This window comes from Anomaloglossus baeobatrachus, chromosome 6 (assembly GCF_048569485.1).
Source record: "Anomaloglossus baeobatrachus isolate aAnoBae1 chromosome 6, aAnoBae1.hap1, whole genome shotgun sequence".
In the NCBI taxonomy this organism is placed as follows: Eukaryota; Metazoa; Chordata; class Amphibia; order Anura; family Aromobatidae; genus Anomaloglossus; species Anomaloglossus baeobatrachus.
This window is the reverse complement of record NC_134358.1, coordinates 8,567,791-8,588,203: the sequence shown is the minus strand read 5'-3', so window position 1 is coordinate 8,588,203 and position 20,413 is coordinate 8,567,791. Positions and strand designations below refer to the sequence as shown.

General features: G+C 50.7%; 2 protein-coding genes across 2 annotated transcripts in view; both read left to right on the top strand.

Annotated features, from left to right (window-relative positions):
• The first annotated feature begins 7,654 nt into the window (after positions 1-7,654).
• Positions 7,655-20,413, top strand: part of LOC142316918 (uncharacterized) — a 275,040-nt gene continuing 262,281 nt past the window's right edge. Inside the window, exon 1 of the mRNA XM_075352696.1 lies at positions 7,655-7,816. The gene's annotated coding sequence lies outside the window, so the exon portion shown is untranslated. The remainder of the gene's footprint in view (positions 7,817-20,413) is intronic.
• Positions 7,721-20,413, top strand: part of LOC142316922 (uncharacterized) — an 89,523-nt gene continuing 76,830 nt past the window's right edge. Inside the window, exons 1-4 of the mRNA XM_075352700.1 lie at positions 7,721-7,796; positions 10,090-10,211; positions 10,854-11,197; positions 19,255-19,369. Coding sequence (XP_075208815.1) covers positions 10,178-10,211; positions 10,854-11,197; positions 19,255-19,369 — 493 coding nt within the window. The 5' untranslated portion in view covers positions 7,721-7,796; positions 10,090-10,177. The remainder of the gene's footprint in view (positions 7,797-10,089; positions 10,212-10,853; positions 11,198-19,254; positions 19,370-20,413) is intronic.

Sequence of the window (20,413 nt, the reverse complement as noted above, 5' to 3'; positions counted from 1 at the left end):
TATTAAGCCAAGAAGTATTACTATATAAAGGCGGGGTGCGCTGTGCGGAGATGAGGAGTGCACGGAACTAGTGATTATACCAACACTCCTCATCTCCGCACAGCGCACCCCGCCTTTATATAGTAATACTTCTTGGCTTAATAGCCCCTTTCAGAGTAAATCCACAATAAGTTTTTTTTTCCCTTCTTGTTTTAGATATCCAATAATCATCCTGATATATTTTTATATATTTTTATTAGTATAACCACTAGTTCCGAACACCCTTCATCTCCGCACAGCGCACCTTTATATGTATATTCACCCACTACTCTGTTTTACTGAACATTTCCCTGCGGTCTGACCTTTCTTTACCCCAGCAGGGTTTTACTTTCTCTGTGCGCTTGCGCAGTCTTTCTTTTTCCCACGGTCTGAACTCATTTCACCCCGTTACCACTGGCACTTGCTTCTTTCTTTCACATATGCGATTCCTTTCTATTTCATGTTTGACTCCTTTGCACTAGCCCCTTTCTGATTCATTTTAAGCGTCCACTTTGCCTTTCATTTCCGAATTTTTATTTTTTTAGCAGAAAAGTTTAATACTCATAATGGATTTTAATATGTTTACACCAGCACCAATTATGTCAATGCGCCCACGCAGATTTATATATATATATATATATATATATATATTTATTAAATATTCATGTTTTTTGAGGGCATTCTTGCCCTTAAAAACTGATCTTCCTGAGTCACTATGTAATATCCCATCCCCATTTCTACCAAGTTCTCTAGATGTATTTGGAGTAATGGTATGGTGGTTAATCTCTTTGCATACTAGCAATTGCTCACAGGTTCGCACCTTTCCAATCTCTTTTTATTTTTTATCCAGATTATGTCTGCAAATTTTAGATGTCGAAAATGAACCACAAAAAGATTTTTTTAATCATTTTTAACAATTTTTATTTGTATTTCATGCTGTCATTCGTGTTTTTACAATATTTGATGTATTTAAATGTGATTTTTTTTCCTTTGTATTTTCTCCACGTGTCTATGAGTCATTGCCCTGCAATAGAGTGGGTGGATGACGTCATGGCTGTCAACGTGGCAGTCTTTATCCTCCTTTAAAACACTAGACTGTAGGCAGTTGCATGATTTCTTTTTTCCCTGAGGAAGGAGACGGTCCTTGTCTCTGAAACGCGTTGGAAATGCTGAAATAAAAAAGAAACTTCTTCATTAATCCTGCACCAGTGGTTTTTTAGCGCGGCTAAAACCCGTTTTCCCTTTTCTATATTCATTATATGTACCAAATGTCCAACTGGGGGTCTGTATGTAGGGGAGACAGGACAACAGCTCAAGACAAGGATGAATTCTCACCGCCACACAATTAGAGAAAAAAGAATAGATCTACCTGTGGCCAAACATTTCTGTAACCCCGACCCCAGCATCATGGACATGAAATTGCTGGTATTGAAAGGAAACTTCAAGTCCCAAAGAGACAGAAGAGTCTGGGAGTACAAACTTATGATGACCTTTGACACATTCAAAGCAGGAATGAATGTGTCACATGGATTTATGTCTTTTTACATCAACCCCTTCAACCCCCGGGCACTTTCCATTTTTGTTTTTTGCTCCCCTTCTTCCGAGAGCCGTAACTTTTTTATTTTTCCGTCAATCTTGCCATGTAAGGGCTTGTTTTTTGCGGGACGAGTTGTACTTTTAAATGAAATCATAAGTTTTACCATATAGTTTACTGGAAAACGGCAAAAAAATTCCAAGTGCGGAAAAATTTCAAAAAAAGTGTGATCGTACAATAGTTTTTGGGATATTTTATTCACTGTGTTCACTATATGGTAAAACTGATGTATCTATGTGATGCCTTAGGTCAGTGCGAGTTTTTAAACACCAAACATGTATAGGTTTACTTGTGTCTAAGGGGTTAAAACAAATTCACAAGCTTGTCCAAAAAAAGTGGCGCACATTTTGCGCCATTTTCCAAAACCCGTAGCGTTCTCATTTTTCGAGATCTGAGGCTCAGTGATGGCTTAATTTTTGCGTCTCGACCTGACGTTTTTAACGATACCATTTTTGCGCAGATGCTACGTTTTGATCGCCTGTTATTGCATTTTGCGAAAAATTTGCGGCGACCAAAAAAGCGTTTGGAATTTTTTTGACGCTACGCCATTTACTGATCAGATTAATTGATTTTATATTTTGATAGATCGGGCATTTCTGAACGCGGTGATACCAAATGTGTATATTTTTTTAACACTTTAATTTTCAATGGGGTGAAAGGGGGGTGATTTGAACGTTTAGGTTTTTTTATTTTTTTTAAAACTTTTTTTTTACTTTTTTTTTATTATTTTACTAGTCCCCCTAGGGGGCTATAGCGATCAGCAATCCGATCGCTCTGCACTAACTGCAGATCTCAGCTACAGAGCTGAGAACTGCAGATTTGCTGCTTTACTTTCAATGCCGGCTGTATTCCAGCATTGAGAGGAAGTGAGTCGTGTTAGCTACAGGCATCATCACATGACCCTGTGCTACCATGGCAACCACCGAAAGTCACGTGATCATGTCACGTGACTTCCGGTGGGGGCGGGGTAAGTGACTATCATGGCGGAGCGCATATACATATCGCTGCCAGATTTTGTCAGCGATATGTAAGGGGTAATGGCCGCGGGTGGAAGCGATTCCACTCGCGGCTAGCAGGCACACATGTCAGCTGTTGAAAACAGCTGATATGTGCACGGATCGCCGCCTGCCCTCGGCAGGGGGCGGGGCTTAACGGCACACGATCCATGACGTACCCGGTACGTCATGGGTCGTTAAGGGGTTAAGAAATGTGTTCCTCAGAGCATCCGGGGGCATCACAGCCCGGACCAGACGCCAATCAGAGGACAATAAAACTTTCTCACTGCTTATCTATGAACTACAACAATATTTATGGCCACAACAGTTTGCCCCCTTGCCATAGTGATAGTTCTGCTTCACATAACTTGTGTTTTTTTTGTTTTTTTACTGCACTATGCTATGTCCTGTTGTGTATAAATAGGTGACTCTTCAGATTTTATGTTATATTGAGCCTGATGAAGAGACTTGAGTAGTCTCGAAAGCTTGCTATTATTACCATCTTTTCAGTTAGCCATTAAAAGGTATAAACTACTGAGGACGCTCAGTTCTTTTAAACAAACGTTTTTTATCTCTACTGGCTAACACGGTACAAAGATATATTTTACCTGTATCACAATGAAGAGAACATGTAAATTTCCACAGTCATTGATGATATGGGGCTGCATGTCCGGTAAAGGCACTGGGGATATGGCTGTCATTACATCTTCAATAAATGTCCAAGTTTACATTGAAATTTTGGACACTTTTATTATCCCATCAATTGAAAGGATGTTTGGGGATGATGAAATCATTTATCAAGATGATAATGCATCCTGCCATAGAGCAAAAACTGTGACAACATTCCAGGAAAGAAGACACATAAGGTCAATGTCATGGCCTGCAAATAGTCTTGATACCAATCCAATTGAAAATCTTTCGTGGAAGTTGAAGAAAATGGTCCATGACAAGGCTCCAGTCTGAAAAGATGATCTGGCAACAGCAGCCAGAGAAAGTTGGAGCCAGATTGATGAAGAAACTGTTTGTCACTCATTAAGTCCATGCCTCAGAGACTGCAAGCTGTTATAAAAGCCAGAGGTGGTGCCACAAAATACTAGTGATGTATTGGAGGGTTCTTTTGTTTATTTTTCATGATTCTATGATTTTTTTCCTCATATTTCAGTGATTTCATAATAGTTTCCCGTTTGGTCTTGAAAAGTAACCATTACTGGCTGCACATTAGGTTTTCATGATTTTTTTAGTGTTTCTTAAAGCCAGAAAGCTGCCATCTGAAATGACTAGTTTTGTGCCATCTGTGATCGGCTTTATACAAACAAAAGTAAACAACTGAATGAACTTCCTCAGAGCCAGGGGAGGCCAGAATTTTTGCCAGGGGTTGTATAATAAATCTATATATATCTATATGAGCCCCTTTTTTTTCCCAAAATTCTCTCTATCTATGCTGGTGTATGCAGTGACAGTTGGGCAGGGATTAGATCGTGGTCCTCGCTGTATACTGCACCTGACATGTGACATGGAGGAGGAGGAGGTGGTTTTGGCAGATGGAGAATAGTTTGGAATATTTAATAAAGTTTAAAAAATCAGTGCAGAATCCATCAATCATCTGTGGGGGGAGAGGAAGGGTCAATATAAAGGGATCAGGGTGGTAGAACAGGGGAAATAGCGCAGAGTCAGGGGCTACATATTGGTGCAGCCACAGGAGGGCAGAAGAGGTCAGAGGCCACATCCAGCTCCAGAGCAGGTGAAGCCGCACATTGTGAGGAGACAATGGACTGATAAGAAGCCATGTATGGTTTATACACAGACGCCCCATACTATGTCCAACAATACATGAGCCGGGAAACCGTGCTACTGGTGACTGACGCCATATAAACGGGATGCGCGATACCTCACTGCTGCACGGACACTGTGTGCGGCGTCATTTATTCAGAATTTTTAGTCACGAGATAACAAAGGACATAAATGGGATGAGGTAAAAGAAATAACCATCACAACCGGCATCTGCTGACTACACTGAGAGGCAGCTCCACTACAGCTCCCGGCTCTGCTGACTACACTGAGAGGCAGCTCCTCTACAGCTCCCGGCTCTGCTGACTACACCGAGAGGCAGCTCCTCTACAGCTCCCGGCTCTGCTGACTACACTGAGAGGAAGCTCCTCTACAGCTCCCGGCTCTGCTGACTACACTGAGAGGCAGCTCCTCTACAGCTCCCGGCTCTGCTGACTACACTGAGAGGCGGCTCCTCTACAGCTCCCGGCTCTGCTGACTACACTGAGAGGCGGCTCCTCTACAGCTCCCGGCTCTGCTGACTACACTGAGAGGCGGCTCCTCTACAGCTCCCGGCTCTGCTGACTACACTGAGAGGCGGCTCCACTACAGCTCCCGGCTCTGCTGACTACACCGAGAGGCAGCTCCTCTACAGCTCCCGGCTCTGCTGACTACACCGAGAGGCAGCTCCTCTACAGCTCCCGGCTCTGCTGACTACACTGAGAGGCGGCTCCTCTACAGCTCCCGGCTCTGCTGACTACACTGAGAGGCGGCTCCTCTACAGCTCCCGGCTCTGCTGACTACACTGAGAGGCGGCTCCTCTACAGCTCCCGGCTCTGCTGACTACACTGAGAGGCGGCTCCTCTACAGCTCCCGGCTCTGCTGACTACACTGAGAGGCAGCGCCACTACAGCTCCCGGCTCTGCTGACTACACTGAGAGGCAGCTCCTCTACAGCTCCCGGCTCTGCTGACTACACTGAGAGGCGGCTCCTCTACAGCTCCCGGCTCTGCTGACTACACTGAGAGGCGGCGCCACTACAGCTCCCGGCTCTGCTGACTACACTGAGAGGCAGCTCCTCTACAGCTCCCGGCTCTGCTGACTACACTGAGAGGCAGCTCCTCTACAGCTCCCGGCTCTGCTGACTACACTGAGAGGCGGCTCCACTACAGCTCCACGCTCTGCTGACTACACTGAGAGGCGGCTCCTCTACAGCTCCCGCCTCTGCTGACTACACTGAGAGGCGGCGCCACTACAGCTCCCGGCTCTGCTGACTACACTGAGAGGCGGCGCCACTACAGCTCCCGGCTCTGCTGACTACACTGAGAGGCGCCACTACAGCTCCCGACTCTGCTGACTACACTGAGAGGCAGCTCCTCTACAGCTCCCGGCTCTGCTGACTACACTGAGAGGCGGCTCCTCTACAGCTCCCGGCTCTGCTGACTACACTGAGAGGCGGCTCCTCTACAGCTCCCGGCTCTGCTGACTACACTGAGAGGCGGCGCCACTACAGCTCCCGGCTCTGCTGACTACACTGAGAGGCGGCTCCTCTACAGCTCCCGGCTCTGCTGACTACACTGAGAGGCGGCTCCTCTACAGCTCCCGGCTCTGCTGACTACACTGAGAGGCGGCTCCTCTACAGCTCCCGCCTCTGCTGACTACACTGAGAGGCGGCTCCTCTACAGCTCCCGGCTCTGCTGACTACACTGAGAGGCGGCTCCTCTACAGCTCCCGGCTCTCCTGACTACACTGAGAGGCGGCTCCACTACAGCTCCCGGCTCTGCTGACTACACTGAGAGGCGGCTCCACTACAGCTCCCGGCTCTGCTGACTACACTGAGAGGCGGCTCCACTACAGCTCCACGCTCTGCTGACTACACTGAGAGGCGGCTCCTCTACAGCTCCCGGCTCTGCTGACTACACTGAGAGGCGGCTCCTCTACAGCTCCCGGCTCTGCTGACTACACTGAGAGGCGGCTCCTCTACAGCTCCCGGCTCTGCTGACTACACTGAGAGGAGGCTCCTCTACAGCTCCCGGCTCTGCTGACTACACTGAGAGGCGGCTCCACTACAGCTCCCGGCTCTGCTGACTACACTGAGAGGCGGCTCCACTACAGCTCCCGGCTCTGCTGACTACACTGAGAGGCGGCTCCACTACAGCTCCCGGCTCTGCTGACTACACTGAGAGGCGGCTCCTCTACAGCTCCCGGCTCTGCTGACTACACTGAGAGGAGGCTCCACTACAGCTCCCGGCTCTGCTGACTACACTGAGAGGCGGCTCCTCTACAGCTCCCGGCTCTGCTGACTACACTGAGAGGCGGCTCCTCTACAGCTCCCGGCTCTGCTGACTACACTGAGAGGCGGCTCCTCTACAGCTCCCGGCTCTGCTGACTACACTGAGAGGCGGCTCCTCTACAGCTCCCGGCTCTGCTGACTACACTGAGAGGCGGCTCCTCTACAGCTCCCGGCTCTGCTGACTACACTGAGAGGCGGCTCCACTACAGCTCCCGGCTCTGCTGACTACACTGAGAGGCGGCTCCTCTACAGCTCCCGGCTCTGCTGACTACACTGAGAGGCGGCTCCTCTACAGCTCCCGGCTCTGCTGACTACACTGAGAGGCGGCTCCTCTACAGCTCCCGGCTCTGCTGACTACACTGAGAGGCAGCTCCCGGCTCTGATGACTACACTGAGAGGCAGCTCCTCTACAGCTCCCGGCTCTGCTGACTACACTGAGAGGCGGCTCCACTACAGCTCCCGGCTCTGCTGACTACACTGAGAGGCAGCTCCTCTACAGCTCCCGCCTCTGCTGACTACACTGAGAGGCGGCTCCACTACAGCTCCCGGCTCTGCTGACTACACTGAGAGGCGGCTCCACTACAGCTCCCGGCTCTGCTGACTACACTGAGAGGCGGCTCCTCTACAGCTCCCCGGCCCCCTACGGCCCCCTACGGCCCCCTACGGCCCCCTACGGCCCCCTACGGCCCCCTACGGCCCCCTACGGCCCCCTACGGCCCCCTACGGCCCCCTACGGCCCCCTACGGCCCCCTACGGCCCCCTACGGCCCCCTACGGCCCCCTACGGCCCCCTACGGCCCGCGGCTTTGATGCTGCGTCCACTCCTCACGACGACTCCCTCAATCTCGCGCCTACTCCTCCTTATATACCAGACGTCACTGATAGCCCCGCCCCCTAACAACGTGTAATGTATGAGAGCATGACAACAGGTCGTTCACTCGGCGCTAATCCCTCCCACTACGCAGCTCCGCCCACTTACGTGACTGACCACATGGTACAAACACGCTCCATTAGTAAACTCCGCCCCTTATCTCTGGTCACCTGTCAGTGACGTCACCACAGGTCCTTCACTGAGTCACGTCACGTTACAAGGTGCAGATAAGACCGGAAATCTCCAGAGAAAAGGAAGCGGTAATGGCGGCGGAATAGTGGTGAAGGGCACTGGGGATACATGGGGGGCTGTGGGGTGTTAGTGGTGAAGGGCACTGGGGATGTGGGGTGTTAGTGGTGTGGGGGGCACTGGGGATACATGGGGGGCTGTGGGGTGTTAGTGGTGTGGGAGGCACTGGGGATACATGGGGGGCTGTGGGGTGTTAGTGGTGTGGAGGCACTGGGGATACATGGGGGGGCTGTGAGGTGTTAGTGGTGTGGGGGGCACTGGGGATACATGGGGGGCTGTGGGGTGTTAGTGGTGTGGGGGGGCACTGGGGATACATGGGGGGCTGTGGGGTGTTAGTGGTGTGGGGGGCACTGGAGATACATGGGGGGCTGTGAGGTGTTAGTGGTGTGGGGGGGCACTGGGGATACATGGGGGGCTGTGGGGTGCTAGTGGTGTGGGGGGCACTGGGGATACATGGGGGGCTGTGGGGTGTTAGTGGTGAAGGGCACTGGGGATACATGGGGAGCTGTGGGGTGTTAGTGGTGAAGGGCACTGGGGCTGTGGGGTGTTAGTGGTGTGGGGGGCACTGGGGATACATGGGGGGCTGTGGGGTGTTAGTGGTGTGGAGGCACTGGGGATACATGGGGGGCTGTGAGGTGTTAGTGGTGTGGGGGGCACTGGGGATACATGGGGGGCTGTGAGGTGTTAGTGGTGTGGGGGGGCACTGGGGATACATGGGGGGCTGTGAGGTGTTAGTGGTGTGGGGGGGCACTGGGGATACATGGGGGGCTGTGGGGTGTTAGTGGTGTGGGGGGCACTGGGGATACATGGGGGGCTGTGAGGTGTTAGTGGTGTGGGGGGGCACTGGGGATACATGGGGGGGCTGTGGGGTGTTAGTGGTGTGGGGGGCACTGGGGATACATGGGGGGCTGTGGGGTGTTAGTGGTGTGTGGGGCACTGGGGATGCATGGGGGGGCTGTGGGGTGTTGGTGGTGTGGGGGGCACTGGGGATACATGGGGGGCTGTGGGGTGTTAGTGGTGTGGGGAGCACTGGGGATACATGGGGGGCTGTGGGGTGTTAGTGGTGTGTGGGGCACTGGGGATGCATGGGGGGGCTGTGGGGTGTTGGTGGTGTGGGGGGCACTGGGGATACATGGGGGGCTGTGGGGTGTTAGTGGTGTGGGGGGGAACTGGGGATACATGGGGGGCTGTGGGGTGTTAGTGGTGTGGGGGGCATTGGGGATACATGGGGGGCTGTGGGGTGTTAGTGGTGTGGGGGGCACTGGGGATACATGGGGGGCTGTGGGGTGTTAGTGGTGTGGGGGGCACTGGGGATACATGGGGGGCTGTGGGGTGTTAGTGGTGTGGGGGGCACTGGGGATACATGGGGGGCTGTGGGGTGTTAGTGGTGTGGGGGGGAACTGGGGATACATGGGGGGCTATGGGGTGTTAGTGGTGTGGGGGGCACTGGGGATACATGCGGGGCTGTGGGGTGTTAGTGGTGTGGGGGGCACTGGGGATACATGGGGGGCTGTGGGGTGTTAGTGGTGTGGGGGGCACTGGGGATACATGGGGGGCTGTGGGGTGTTAGTGGTGTGTGGGGCACTGGGGGGGCTGTGGGGTGTTGGTGGTGTGGGGGGCACTGGGGATACATGGGGGGCTGTGGGGTGTTGGTGGTGTGGGGGGGAACTGGGGATACATGGGGGGCTGTGGGGTGTTAGTGGTGTGGGGGGCACTGGGGATACATGGGGGGCTGTGGGGTGTTAGTGGTGTGGGGGGCACTGGGGATACATGGGGGGCTGTGGGGTGTTAGTGGTGTGGGGGGCACTGGGGATACATGGGGGGCTGTGGGGTGTTAGTGGTGTGGGGTGTTAGTGGTGTGGGGGGCACTGGGGATACATGGGGGGCTGTGGGGTGTTAGTGGTGTGGGGGGGCACTGGGGATACATGGGGGGCTGTGGGGTGTTAGTGGTGTGGGGGGGGCACTGGGGATACATGGGGGGCTGTGGGGTGTTAGTGGTGTGGGGGGGCACTGGGGATACATGGGGGGCTGTGGGGTGTTAGTGGTGTGGGGGGGCTGTGGGGATACATGGGGGGCTGTGGGGTGTTAGTGGTGTGGGGGGCTGTGGGGTGTTAGTGGTGTGGGGGGCACTGGGGATACATGGGGGGGGGGCTGTGGGGTGTTGTATCTTTTGAGTTGTCCCTTTCTTTCTTTCTTTTTTTCTTTTTTTCTTTCTTTTCTCTCCCAGCTCTGAAATGTTGGGACATTATACAGGACCGACACTGGAGGATTCTGGGTAATGACACTATCGTTGTGTGTTGTCAGGTTCCTGTGAGTTGTCAGGACGCCTCCATCTATTTCTCTGGAGGAGTTGGAGTATCTGGAAGGACGGGAGGATCTGTATGAGGAGGTGATGATGGAGAGCGCCCCGTGTCCTTCTTCGCAGGGTGAGAGGAGACTTGTATACAGGGATCGCGCTCGGGGCTGACGTCTCGTTATACGTTATTTATGGTGGAATTAGTTTTCTGTGGAGAAGAATTTATTGCACAGACATAAGTCTCCGGACGTCTCCATTAGTGGCAGATTATCCGGACATACAGGATAGCAGATATCGTCTCATGTGACGTTTCCCTCTGGTTTGGATCTTTCTCAGGTTTCGGCCATTATCTTACACCGGAGTCGCCGGTTTGTGCAGTTACATCTTTTAGTCATTTTCCACAATGTATCGGTCGATGTTCCTCGCGGGGGCAGTGGAGGAATCGGGGCCATTATCAAGTTGTTCTCCGCTGCCCCCGATGCAGATAACGCTGCCGGATTATCAGGATATGGAACAGTTAATATATTTAATGGTTGAAGATCAATGTCAACGTGAATCTTTTTATCCCAAAACTAAGTAATTAGGGATCATTGGTCTCCTGATATGTGACGCCCTGTACAGTAATGGACGTTCTGAGGCCATTGTCAGATCTTCAGGGCGGGTCTGACTATATGAGGCTGGAGATAGCCCTGGATCAGGAGGTGATGAGAGGCGTTTGATACATAGACAGGTCTCCAGCCGCTAAGGTTCTGTCACTATATGTCTCCCACAGATGGAGAAAGAAACCCATCAGAGAGATGTCCCCGTCCTCTGTATCCCCAGGACCATCCAGAGGAGAAGCACAGCGTCCCGGAGAATCACCAGGACCGTCCAGAGGAGAAGCACAGCGTCCCGGAGAATCACCAGGACCGTCCAGAGGAGAAGCACAGCGTCCCGGAGAATCCCCAGGACCGTCCAGAGGAGAAGCACAGCGTCCCGGAGAATCCCCAGGACCGTCCAGAGGAGAAGCACAGCGTCCCGGAGAATCCCCAGGACCGTCCAGAGGAGAAGCACAGCGTCCCGGAGAATCACCAGGACCGTCCAGAGGAGAAGCACAGCGTCCCGGAGAATCACCAGGTAGATGGCACTGAGCTCTACATAATGTCTATACGGGGGGTCCTGGGGTCATACAGGTCGTCCTATATTATTGGGGGTTTCCAGCACATAAGGGGCTACACTGGGAAAGACGATGGATTAGACGCCTGGAGTTCAGTTTTATGCTTTTGTATGAAAGGAGCAAAATAACACAAAGAAAGTAGACAGCAACATAAAGCGAGGAAAGTGCTAAAATAGTAAGAGGGAAGGAGAGACTTATCTTATCATGTATGAGTAGAATTACTTAGTGATGAGTGATCTCTACAGTGCTCGATACTTGTAACTAGTAATGAGCGGGCATTACAGTGCTCGATACTTGTAACTAGTAATGAGCGGGCATTACAGTGCTCGATACTTGTAACTAGTAATGAGCGGGCATTACAGTGCTCGGTACTTGTAACTAGTAATGAGCGGGCATTACAGTGCTCGGTACTTGTAACTAGTAATGAGCGGGCATTACAGTGCTCGATACTTGTAACTAGTAATGAGCGGGCATTACAGTGCTCGATACTTGTAACTAGTAATGAGCGGGCATTACAGTGCTCGATACTTGTAACTAGTAATGAGCGGGCATTACAGTGCTCGATACTTGTAACTAGTAATGAGCGGGCATTACAGTGCTCGATACTTGTAACTTTTAATGAGCGGGCATTACAGTGCTCGATACTTGTAACTAGTAATGAGCGGGCATTACAGTGCTCGGTACTTGTAACTAGTAATGAGCGGGCATTACAGTGCTCGATACTTGTATCTAGTAATGAGCGGGCATTACAGTGCTCGGTACTTGTAACTAGTAATGAGCGGGCATTACAGTGCTCGATACTTGTAACTAGTAATGAGCGGGCATTACAGTGCTCGGTACTTGTAACTAGTAATGAGCGGGCATTACAGTGCTCGGTACTTGTAACTAGTAATGAGCGGGCATTACAGTGCTCGATACTTGTAACTAGTAATGAGCGGGCATTACAGTGCTCGATACTTGTAACTAGTAATGAGCGGGCATTACAGTGCTCGATACTTGTAACTAGTAATGAGCGGGCATTACAGTGCTCGATACTTGTAACTAGTAATGAGCGGGCATTACAGTGCTCGATACTTGTAACTAGTAATGAGCGGGCATTACAGTGCTCGGTACTTGTAACTAGTAATGAGCGGGCATTACAGTGCTCGATACTTGTAACTAGTATTGAGCGGGCATTACAGTGCTCGATACTTGTAACTAGTAATGAGCGGGCATTACAGTGCTCGGTACTTGTAACTAGTAATGAGCGGGCATTACAGTGCTCGATACTTGTAACTAGTAATGAGCGGGCATTACAGTGCTCGATACTAGGTGAGCGGGCATTACAGTGCTCGGTACTAGGTGAGTGGGCACTACCATGCTCGGGTGCTCTGTAGTTGTGACTAATGATGAGCGAGTTTGAAAACTGATTCGCGATACTCGTACCATCTAATAGTCGCTTATGTATTCCGAATAGTGTGTGAAATGCAAGTCAATGGTGAATACTCGCAATGTAACGAGTATTCCAAATGTCGCGCTATTCGTGCGAGTAGCGAATAGTACGGTATTCGGGTTACTCGTTACTTTGTGAGTATTTCCCATTGACTTGCATTTCACACACTATTCGGAATGCATAAGCGACTATTAGATAGTACTCGTTTCGAATATCGCAAATCAGAGTTTTTCGAAACTCGCTCATCATTACTTGTCACAAGTGATGAGTGGGCACTACCATGCTCAGGTGCTCAGTACTGGTAACTAGTGATGAGCGGACACTACCATGCTCAGGTGCTCAGTACTGGTAACTAGTGATGAGCAGACACTACCATGCTCGGGTGCTCAGTACTGGTAACTAGTGATGAGCGGGCTCTACCATGCTCGGGTGCTCAGTACTGGTAACTAGTGATGAGCGGGCACTACCATGCTCGGGTGCTCAGTACTGGTAACTAGTGATGAGTGGGCACTACCATGCTCGGGTGCTCAGTACTGGTAACTAGTGATGAGTGGGCACTACCATGCTCGGGTGCTCAGTACTGGTAACTAGTGATGAGCGGGCACTACCATGCTCAGGTGCTCAGTACTGGTAACTAGTGATGAGCGGACACTACCATGCTCAGGTGCTCAGTACTGGTAACTAGTGATGAGCGGGCACTACCATGCTCGGGTGCTCTGTACTGGTAACTAGTGATGAGCGGGCACTACCATGCTCAGGTGCTCAGTACTGGTAACTAGTGATGAGCGGGCACTACCATGCTCGGGTGCTTAGTACTGGTAACTAGTGATGAGCGGGCACTACCATGCTCGGGTGCTTAGTACTGGTAACTAGTGATGAGCGGGCACTACCATGCTCGGGTTCTCAGTACTGGTAACTAGTGATGAGTGGGCACTACCATGCTCGGGTGCTCAGTACTGGTAACTAGTGATGAGTGGGCACTACCATGCTCGGGTTCTCAGTACTGGTAACTAGTGATGAGTGGGCACTACCATGCTCGGGTGCTCAGTACTCGTAACTAGTGATGAGCGGGCACTACCATGCTCGGGTTCTCAGTACTGGTAACTAGTGATGAGTGGGCACTACCATGCTCGGGTGCTCAGTACTCGTAACTAGTGATGAGCGGGCACTACCATGCTCGGGTGCTTGGTACTGGTAACTAGTGATGAGTGGGCACTACCATGCTCGGGTGCTCAGTACTGGTAACTAGTGATGAGTGGGCACTACCATGCTCGGGTGCTCTGTACTGGTAACTAGTGATGAGCGGGCACTACCATGCTCGGGTGCTTGGTACTGGTAACTAGTGATGAGTGGGCACTTCCATGCTCGGGTGCTTGGTACTTATAACGAGCCTTCTAAAACTGACGGGCTTGGCTCGTTATCTGATGATAATGGGAATCTCTGGGGAGCGCGAACATTTTTCTGGAAAATCCTCTAGTTCCCCATAGACTTCCATTATATTCGGATAATAGTCGCGCCCGTCCGAGCATCGAATACTCACTGTGAGTGCGGAGAATGGTGGCGCTCGCTCGTTACTAGAGACAAGTTCATAACTCCGCGTTTATTAACCCCTGCTGGTGCGTAGCATTTACCTGTCACTGACCGGCGATAGGTTTTCCTGTGTCATTCGTGTAATAGCGCGGTCGGCCTGTGTGATTGGACGGTCAGTCGCCCATTGTTCTGTTCCCGGGGGCTGCCGCTGATCTTGGCAGCGCAGTTTCTGGTTACACAGGACGAGGCGCTGATGAGGACTATGAGCTTTAAGGTGAACCAAGAATTCTTTTCACCCATTGACCAGGCATTTCTCTTTGTTGGCTGATCAGCAGCCGCTAAGCGCCATATTTATATTTAGGAATGAGTGGATCCAAATGAGGTCGAAGTGATCAGTTGTACCCGACAGAAAACAAACCTTTAACCCCTTCAGCCCTCGGGCACTTTCCGTTTTTGCATTTTTGTTTTCTGCTTTTTTTTTCTTCCGAGAGCCATAACTTTTTTATTTTTCCGTCAATCTTGCCATATGAGGGCTTTTTTTTTGCGGGACGAGTTGTACTTTTAAATGAAACCATAAGTTTTGCCATATAGTGTACTGGAAAACAGCAAAAAAATTCCAAGTGTATAAAAAGTGTGATGGCACAATAGTTTTTGGGATGTTTTATTCACGGTGTTCACTATATGGTAAAACTGATGAGTGGGTATGATGCCTCAGGTCGGTGCGAGTTTGTAGACACCAAACATGAATAGGTTTACTTGTATCTAAAGGGTTAAAAAAAAATTCACAAGTTTGTCCAATAAAAGTGGCGCACGTTTTGTGCCATTTTCCAAAACCCATAGCGTTCTCATTTTTTTGGATCTATGGCTCAGTGACTGCTTATTTTTTGCGTCTCGAGCTGATATTTTTAATAGCACAATTTTTGCGCAGATGCTACTTTTTGATCGCCTGTTATTGCATTTTGCTCAAAACTTGCGGCGACCAAAAAACGTAATTTCTTCATCGTTCCTTATGGGAGACCCAAACCATGGGTGTATAGCTTCTGCCTCCGGAGGACACACAAAGTACTACACTCAAACGTGTAGCTCCTCCCTCCGGGCTATATACACTCCCTGGATGACAATCTAACCAGTTCAATGCTTTGTGTTCAGGAGGTCACACACACATGCATTCTCTGATTTTTTTTCATTTTTATTTTCCCCAAGAAGGACGGTTCCTTCCGGCCCATCCTGGATCTCAAGCTTCTCAACAAGCATGTTCAGGTGCGGCATTTTCGCATGGAATCTCTGAGATCGGTCATTGCCTCAATGACCCAAGGAGATTTTCTGGCATCCATCGACATCAGAGATGCCTATCTGCATGTGCCTATTGCGGTTTCACACCAGCGTTGGCTACGCTTTGCAATCGGAGAGGAACATTTCCAATTCGTGGCTCTCCCCTTCGGCTTAGCCACGGCCCCTCGAGTATTCACCAAGGTCATGGCAGCAGTGGTTGCGGTTCTGCACCTCCAGGGGTTGGCAGTGATTCCTTACCTGGACGACCTTCTAGTCAAGGCCTCATCCAGTGTAGACTGCCAGCGGAGTGTCTCACTCACTCTCGCCACGCTCGTTCAGTTCGGGTGGCTTGTCAACCTGCCCAAGTCCACTCTGACCCCGACCCAGGTGCTTCTTTACCTAGGGATGCAATTCGAGACTCTGCTGGCACTTGTCAAGTTGCCCTTAGTCAAACAGCAGTCCCTTCGTCTGGCGGTGCGCTCTCTGCTGAGGCACCGCCGTCATTCCATCAGACACCTCATGCAGGTGCTAGGTCAGATGGTGGCATCAATGGAAGCGGTTCCCTTTGCCCAGTTCCATCTGCGTCCCCTGCAGCTGGACATTCTCCGCTGTTGGGACAAGCGGATCTCTTCCTTGCACAGGCTGATGGTTCTGTCGTCACAGACCAGGAGCTCCCTTCAGTGGTGGCTTCGGCCCCTCTCTCTGTCTCAGGGACGCTCCTTCCTGACTCCGTCCTGGGTGATCCTCACCACGGATGCCAGCCTCTCCGGTTGGGGAGCAGTATTTCTCCATCACCGAGCACAGGGCACTTGGACTCCGTCCGAATCAGCCCTCTCGATCAATGTGCTGGAGATCAGAGCTGTGTTTCTAGCTCTCCTAGCCTTTCACCACCTGTTGTCGGGCAGGCACATTCGAGTTCAGTCGGACAACGCGACAGCGGTTGCCTACATCAATCACCAGGGCGGGACTCACAGCCGTCTGGCGATGTTGGAGGTTCAACGAATCCTCCAATGGACGGAGGACTCAAAGTCCACCATATCTGCAGTCCACATCCCAGGCGTGGAAAACTGGGAGGCCGATTATCTCAGCCGTCAAACCGTGGACAGCGGCGAGTGGGCCCTGCATCCGTCAGTGTTCAGATCAATCTGCCGCAAGTGGGGCACTCCGGAAGTGGATCTAATGGCATCCCGGCACAACAACAAGGTTCCGGTTTACATGGCTCGCTCCCACGATCCTCAGGCCTTCGCAGCGGACGCACTGGTTCAAGATTGGTCTCAGTTCCGTCTGGCCTATGTGTTTCCCCCTCTAGCTCTCTTGCCCAGGGTTCTGCGCAAGATCGGAATGGAGGGCCGTCGAGTCATAATCATTGCTCCGGACTGGCCCAGGCGAGCTTGGTACCCAGACCTGCTCCGTCTGTCCGTAGGGGTGCCGTGGCACCTCCCGGACCGCCCAGACCTTCTCTCTCAAGGTCCGTTCTTCCGCCAGAATTCTGCGGCTCTCAGATTGACGGCGTGGCTCTTGAGTCCTGGATCCTGACGGCTTCAGGCATTCCCTCTGAGGTCATCTCCACTATGACTCAGGCTCGGAAGTCTTCCTCGGCCAAGATTTACCACAGGACTTGGAGGATTTTCCTGTCCTGGTGTCGCTCTTCCGACCATGCTCCTTGGCCGTTCTCCTTGCCGACCATCCTGTCTTTTCTACAGTCCGGTATACAGCTAGGACTGTCCCTCAATTCCCTCAAGGGACAGGTGTCGGCTCTGTCGGTATTGTTCCAGCGGCGTATCGCCCGACTGGCTCAGGTGCGCACCTTCATGCAGGGCGCATCTCACATCTTTCCTCCTTACCGGCGGCCCTTGGATCCCTGGGACCTTAATCTGGTCCTCACGGCCTTACAGAAACCCCCCTTTGAGCCTCTCAGGGAGGTTCCTTTGTTTAGACTTTCACAGAAAGTTGTTTTTCTAGTAGCCATAACTTCTCTCAGGAGAGTTTCTGATTTGGCTGCGCTCTCTTCGGAATCCCCCTTTTTGGTGTTTCACCAAGACAAGGTGGTTCTTCGTCCGACTCCGGACTTTCTCCCTAAGGTGGTGTCTCCTTTCCACCTTAACCAGGACATTTCATTGCCTTCTCTTTGTCTGGCCCCTGTGCATCGCTTTGAGAAGGCGTTGCATTCCTTAGATTTGGTGCGGGCGCTCCGAATCTATGTGTCACGCACCGCCGTTTTTAGGCGGTGCACCTCACTTTTTGTGCTTACCACTGGTCAGCGCAAGGGTCTCGCTGCTTCTAAACCGACCCTAGCTCGTTGGATCAGGTCGGCTATCACCGATGCCTACCAGTGTTCTCAGGTGCCTCCTCCGCCAGGGATTAAGGCGCACTCAACCAGAGCTGTCGGTGCCTCCTGGGCTTTCAGGCACCAGGCTACGGCTCAGCAGGTTTGTCAGGCTGCCACGTGGTCCAGTCTGCACACTTTTTCGAAGCACTACCAAGTGCATGCTCATGCTTCGGCAGATGCGAGCTTGGGCAGATGCATTCTTCAGGCGGCTGTCGCCCATTTGTGAAGTTAGGTTTTGCCTACTTCTCAGTTTGGTTTATTTCCCACCCATGGACTGCTTTGGAACGTCCCATGGTCTGGGTCTCCCATAAGGAACGATAAAGAAAAAGAGAATTTTGTTTACTTACCGTAAATTCTTTTTCTTATAGTTCCGACATGGGAGACCCAGCACCCTCCCTGTTGCCTGTTGGCAGTTTTTTGTTCCGTGTGTTTCACCGGCTGTTGTTAGTAGACAGAGTTCCGGCCTTTCCGAGTTTTACTCTATCTCTACTTATGGGTGGATGTCCTCCTTCAGCTTTTGCACTGAACTGGTTAGATTGTCATCCAGGGGGTGTATATAGCCCGGAGGGAGGAGCTACACGTTTGAGTGTAGTACTTTGTGTGTCCTCCGGAGGCAGTAGCTATACACCCATGGTTTGGGTCTCCCATGTCGGAACTATAAGAAAAAGAATTTACGGTAAGTAAACAAAATTCTCTTTTTTGGCGTTTGGTAAACGGCGTAGCGGCAAAAAAAATTCCAATCAGATTAATTGATTTTATATTTTGATCGGGCATTTCTGAACGCGGTGATACCAAATTGTGTATATTTATTTATTTTTTTAACCCTTTAATTTTCAATGGGGTGAAAGGGGGTTGTCTCAAACTTTTAGTTTTTTTTTTTAGATTTTTTTTATTTTTTTTTATTTTACTAGTCCCCCTAGGGGGGCTATAAATATCAGCAATCCGATCGCTCTGATCTATCTGCTGATCACAGCTGTAAACAGCAGATACGGTCACTTCCTGTTTCATTCAGCTCCGTGCCGAGTGAAAATGAAAGTGATTCGTCATAGCTGCAGGCGTCATCGCGTGTCCCTGTGCTACCATGGCAACCACCGAAAGTCACGTGATGACGCACGTGACTTCCGGTGGGGGCGGCGGTAAGTAAAAATCATATACATCTTGTTGCCAGACTTTGGCAGCGAGATGTAAGAGGTTAATGTAATGGGTGGAATGCGATTCACAGGCACACATGTCAGCTGTTGAAAACAGCTGACATGTGTGCAGATCGCCGCAACCTGCCTGCGGCGGGGCTTAACGGCACACGCTCCATGACGGATATCCGTCAAAGGTCGTGAAGGGGTTAAGGAGGAGAGGGTGACACAGTTGCAGACCTCTTCCATTACACTGTTGTCGCTGCGTTTGGTTTCTCCATCTTTCGGCCATATTGTCCTCACGTGTTACACTTGGTCTATCAGGGGGAAGATCTGACTATTATTAAAGTGGAGGTTAAAGAAGAATCTGAGGAGGTGACGATCGATGCCCCGAGTGTGACCGGAGTGGAAGAGGAGATTAGTGCGGATGATTCCACAGGTGTGTAATGCTGCGGTTTGGTAAGGTGGGTTCCTACATGTGGAAAATTGCTGAACCCACAACTAATGGCCTAATAAAAGCCCCATGGCACGGAGTAATGCTGGAGCTACCGGAGCCGTGACCTGACAGAGCCAGGAATATATGAAGGCACGGAGTAATGCTGGAGCTACCGGAGCCGTGACCTGACAGAGCCAGGAATATGTGAAGGGCAGGATGGAAGGAGATTAGGTCAATGCCCATGACTAGCGGCTGGTAAGGCGGTAATCACACCTGCAGTACGGCCAAAGAAAGGATTCAGCAGGAATAGAAAATAAAGGCTCGTCCTCCTCCTGCCGAATCCACTTCTGACCGTGGCGCTAAAAATGTATAAAATCGTGTTTCCAGTGTCAGCAGTGCAAGCCCCGGCCATTGCCCCGCTCCTTTCTGGTCACACTTTTAGGTGTTTTCCATACTTGTGATCTGAAGAGCTTGCATTCGGACATTCAAGTCATTTTTATCATGTTTTTTTCATAGTACACAAGGCTTCATTCTTCTCAGTAAAATTCAATTATTATTATTAATAATAATAATAATAATAATATCACACAGGATCACTAAATACATCTTAGTTTGGTCCCTGTCCTGTACAGAATATTTTTATATATCGTATGCTTTCTTGTCTTGTTCTATGGGCGATAATGACAGGGATTTGAATTGACGGAGCCTTTATTTTTTTTTAATGTATTGATTTTATACATTGCACCCCCATAAGGGCATAAAACTTCTTTTAGATTCTTTTAGTAGTGAAATATTTCATTATCTTATTTTTCTTAAAATATTGTTGTATTAACCCCAGGTAGAAGGGAAATGTTGCATTCTGGGTGTAGAGCGGTCTGGGTCTCCTATGATCGGTCCACTCCTGCTCCCTCACTATACCCAGCGATCACCTGACTGCGGTGTATGGAGGAGGAGGACGTGCTGTCATATATAGTGTATACAGCAGTGGAGCAGGCACGGGCGGTGGGGTCTCCGGCTATCTCTGACACCCATATCCTCCGCTCCTGC